The 4351-nt window shown below is 43.7% G+C and overlaps 1 protein-coding gene across 1 annotated transcript; it reads right to left on the reverse strand.

Moving 5' to 3' along the window:
* Positions 1-1626: 1626 nt before the first annotated feature.
* LOC148024599 (berberine bridge enzyme-like D-2) lies at positions 1627-3617 on the reverse strand. Its single transcript, XM_087694221.1, has 2 exons — positions 2398-3617; positions 1627-2197 (listed from the first exon to the last, which is right to left on the reverse strand). The coding sequence occupies exons 1-2, from the start codon at positions 3430-3432 to the stop codon at positions 1670-1672; spliced, it is 1563 nt and encodes a 520-aa protein (XP_087550347.1). The 5' UTR covers positions 3433-3617; the 3' UTR covers positions 1627-1669.
* Positions 3618-4351: the final 734 nt, after the last annotated feature.

A 4351-nucleotide genomic window follows, 5' to 3' on the forward strand; every position in this document is an offset into this window, starting at 1 on the left:
TCCTTTGAGATTTTGTTGCATATGGTCATTGTCTTATTCAATTCATTATCAGATTGATTTTCTATCCCTTTTCTATAGCCGGACTCACAAAGTATCACCACCTTTCAAATCAAAGATATCATTTATAATAGACTCGCAATTTTTCATGGGGATCAAGCACATGTAGGCATATAGAAAAATATGATGGTATGATCCCATGGTTTCAAGGGCTGAATGCAACAAGGCTATGATTGAAGAAGCTAAAGATATAGCTCTTACACATAAAAGAAGATGTACAATGGATTGTGATACTCAAGTTAGAGGAGCTATTCTTTATGCTCTTAGATTTTTTGTGAATGCTCCTATTATTTGCAATTTATTGTAGGAAAATGAGAATATTACTTAAAATTCAAGAAGCACATCAAGTTCAAGATACTAAGGTGCAATTAAGGGCTAAATGGGGGGAATGCTCCCTCCACCTTTTATTTCAATTCTCTTAAGAATAAGAGGAGAGAGTTTGCTAGTTGCATACAAAACACCACTGGAATGAGACTCACTTGCAATGAGGACAATATTGAAGCCTTCCATTCCCATCTGACTTCGATTGTGGATTTTGAGTCCACCAAGTTGGTTGGCTATCAAAGCAAGGTTAGAGATTTCTTTCATGGCTACCTAAGTAGGCCATTCACAAAAGATGAAGAGGACTATGCTATAGAGTAGATGAAGGACCAAAAGTTTCAGGTATTGATGGATTCCCAACCAAGTTCTACAAACCATTTGGGGAGACTTGTGGTAAGAATTTTACTCATCTTATTGACCAATGCATTAAGGTGAAGAATATCCCCAAAGAAGTTGATAAGAGTTTTACTTAAGTTTATTCCTAAGTTTTATAATAGATTAAAGATCTCTCAATGAAGGGCTTTAACCATGCGTAAGCTCTCACACATATATGATGCAAAAGGTGGTTGCTATGAGGATAAAGATGATACTACCAAAGTTTCTTCATCAACACCAATATGGACTTGTATATGAAAGAAGGATTCAAGATGTGATCTTGAATTTGGTGATAGCACGCAAATGGAAATTATCAACAAGTGGTCAAAGTTCCATGCTTGTCAACATGGACTCTGACAGGGCAAATGAATGTATAAGCTAGGAAATTATTCTATTGGCTTTGGTAAAGCATTTCTACGCATGATCAAGACATGGTTCACTAATGCCTTGACACTAGACTTATATGTCAATGGTCCTTTGTCCATCCCATTTTCCTCGAAGATGTCAATAAGCCTAAGGATGCCCATTGGCCACACTACTTTTTGTGCAGTGGTCACAAATCTATCATTAAATAAGAAACTAGATTGGCTACTGCAAAGAGGTTCACTTAGAGGATTAAGTATTTCTGAAGATAGAGGTTTCATATCCTAGTTTTTTGCTAATTATGACAATTCTAATATTATGAAAGTAGAACATAGTCAACTTGATATCTTGTTAGGTATATTCAAACCCTTCTTGGAGCTTTGTAAGTTAGTGATCAATTGCAACATGACATAAATTTAGGACGTCCTCTTGGGTTAGGGAGGTTTCAATGGTTCAAAGACAAGATCTAAAGTTTAGACCAAGGTGCACATATGGACTTTGAACAGGATATCCTTCAAAGGAAGGCTTCTTATTGTCAACTCAATGCTTGTATTTACAAAGATGTCGGGATGCTCTGAGGATTGCTGAACAGGTTTGTGGGATCGACCTGCCCTTTGATCTTCACAAGGCGCTCGAAGTTACCGCCAAAGTATTTCGGCCCCGCGGCCTTTCCATCCCCCAGATCAAGATCAATGTAGTTGACATAAGCAGCCCTCGCAGGAGTTTCTATGACATAAGAGCCCATATACGCATACAGCTTCCTCAGCCATGCAATCAGAGCAGCATCAGGTGACCCTGTGTCATCAGTCCATGTGGCCTGATATTGGATCACATACAGGTTCCCCACCCTGTGCGGAAATGCAATGGCATCTGACTTTATAGTGTCCATCACACCCCCATATGGCTCAAAGATCATCCATCCCCTTGTGTTCTGCTCCATTATGTCAAAGGCCCCTGACAATGCCTGGCTTGTTAGCGCAACCTTCACATAGTCTGACTTGGCCTTGAAGTAGTTCTTGCTTGCTTGTTGCCTGCTCAGAAGCGCAGACGGACCAGAGACGCCAGCAATATTCGCGACCGCCTGTGTCAGCACAGCAGGACAAATGTATGCATCAATCTCTAAAGGACAAATCGGTGCAATTGGAGCAGCAGCCATTTATACACACACAAACATGGAGCCGCTTATGCATAGCAGACATTTATGCACGCACAAATATCCTGAAAATAGCAGAGAAGCAAGCATTGTGATGTTTCTAACAAGGTATTGCAAATTATTCTTACCTCAATCCAATTTCCCTGCTTGCAGTTTGAGGCTGTCAGACCCAATGAGGGTAAAATTTTGTTCACAAGAGTTACTGTATCGCTAATGGTTCCCCAGTACTGTCCGTAAATGGAGGAACCGATATCTGTGGTTGATCCACTGGCGATCCCAGCCATGTACATAGCCACAAACAGCTCTGGTGCGGCGCTTGGGGCAGCACCCTGCCATTGGTATGCGAGATTGGCAATGGCTTGCTTCCCTGTTTTCCAGACATTGAAAGTGGTAATGACAGCAGGGACAGGCACAAGCTTGAGATTCCATGCCACCACAATGCCCCAACTGCCCCCACCACCTCCCCTAAGAGCCCAAAACAGGTCACTATCCTGAACACTGACTCTCTCGAGGAAGGTCCCATTGGCTAACACAATCTGTGCCTCCAGCACTGTGTCTGCTGCAACACCATACTTCCTTGACAGCATCCCATACCCGCCACCTGCGATGTGGCCGCCTACCCCAATGGTTGCGCAGGTCCCTGCAGTGAGCCCATACTGGGATGTTTTTTGAGAAATGGCATAGTAAAGCTCACCCAAAGTGGCCCCTGCTTCCACCCACACAGTCTTGGAGGCTGTATTGACAGTCACAGCATTCATGTTCATGAGGTCAAGTATGACAAAGGGGGCAGTGGCAGTGGAGGAGATGCCCTCGTAGCTGTGGCCGTTGCTGCGGACACGGAGGGCCCACTGGCCTGCTCGGATGCAGGCCCAAGCATCCTGGACCTGCTTGGTGGAGGAAGGGAGGACAATGGCAGCTGGCTGGGGCACCCCAGGCTCAGTGAATCTGAGGTTCTGCAATGAGAATTGGAGCAGAGCAGAGAAGGTGGAAGGGTTGGACTGAGGAGTGGTGAAGTTGAGTATGCCTTTGCTCGTGAAGCAAGAGGTGAGGCTACCCACAGTGGCAGCAGCATGGAGCAAGGAAGGGAAGGAGGAGAGGCAGAAGAGTGTTGTGATGAGGAGTCCTGCATGGACAGGGGGTTGGTGATGGTGAGCTTGATTCATTTCAAACCCTGGGATGGTTGGGACTCAGAGGACTCTGTGCAGGGGGAGGTCTGATGAGGACTCGTAAGATGGCATCTGGGTTTTTGTAGCAAACACCTGTAAGCATAGGTCAGCTCGCCGCACGTCCAATTTCCACAGATAAACGCACAAAGTCCATACGTCTTATCTGTCCGATAGTCCTTATCCTCCTTCCAAGAGTTTCAATGTTGAAAGAGCCAACTCTCTAGCCTTGGGCCTTGGCCGCCTCCTCCTTTGGAACTCTCATGATTAAGCAAACGTGCGTATGTATGAGCCATGAAGGCTTACACTTTGCCTTCTTGACATGAGCCCCTCGTCAAAGAAGCATTTGTAGACTCTAGTCATTGCTTATGAGGATGTGGACGGTGGACCGAGAGCTTGGAAAACCGAGTGTATGTTAGATCTAATGGAAGGGGGCACCCATCCTCCCTTCCATCTCTACTACCAATGAGAAGGTTCCTTCACGAAATTCCAATCCATTATTAACCATATTTTTCCATACTACACTACATAATGCCGTATCCTTGACAAAAGGAGTGATTGGAAAACCAAAAGTATGGTAGTATAAACGGTTTTGTTCAAGCCTATAAACTCCAATGTGACGTTTCCTTGACAAAAAGATTGGTTGAATAATAACTAAGGTTCAACTTTCCACTCAACGACTATACTTTCAAAGAATTGAAATGAAGTGGTAAATTAGGCACATGTAGCATCATCAAGTATCATGTGCCCTGCCACTACCCTAGAACATCATTGTCCATATTTGGTGATTCATTGCATGTGAAAATTGCTATCTAGTGCATTGCTAGTAGCTACTGTCGTCTTTAACGAAGTCAAGGCAACTTTGTATTCACTCATGTAGCTTTCCACATATCAATTCTTAAGTCAAAACAACTTTATA

The sequence above is a fragment of the Lygodium microphyllum genome, chromosome 15, assembly GCF_053477565.2.
Source record: "Lygodium microphyllum isolate KBCC chromosome 15, Lygodium_microphyllum_v1.1.10, whole genome shotgun sequence".
Taxonomy (NCBI): domain Eukaryota; kingdom Viridiplantae; phylum Streptophyta; class Polypodiopsida; order Schizaeales; family Lygodiaceae; genus Lygodium; species Lygodium microphyllum.

What these genes read in the sequence shown, in the direction of transcription:
- LOC148024599 (XM_087694221.1), bottom strand. Translation starts at nt 3,432, where the DNA reads ATGAATCAAGCTCACCATCACCAACCCCCTGTCCATGCAGGACTCCTC. An exon ending in AGCAGGGAAATTGGATTGAG is followed by an intron (nt 2,198 to 2,397) that starts GTAAGAATAATT and finishes GTGCTGACACAG; the next exon opens with GCGGTCGCGAATATTGCTGG.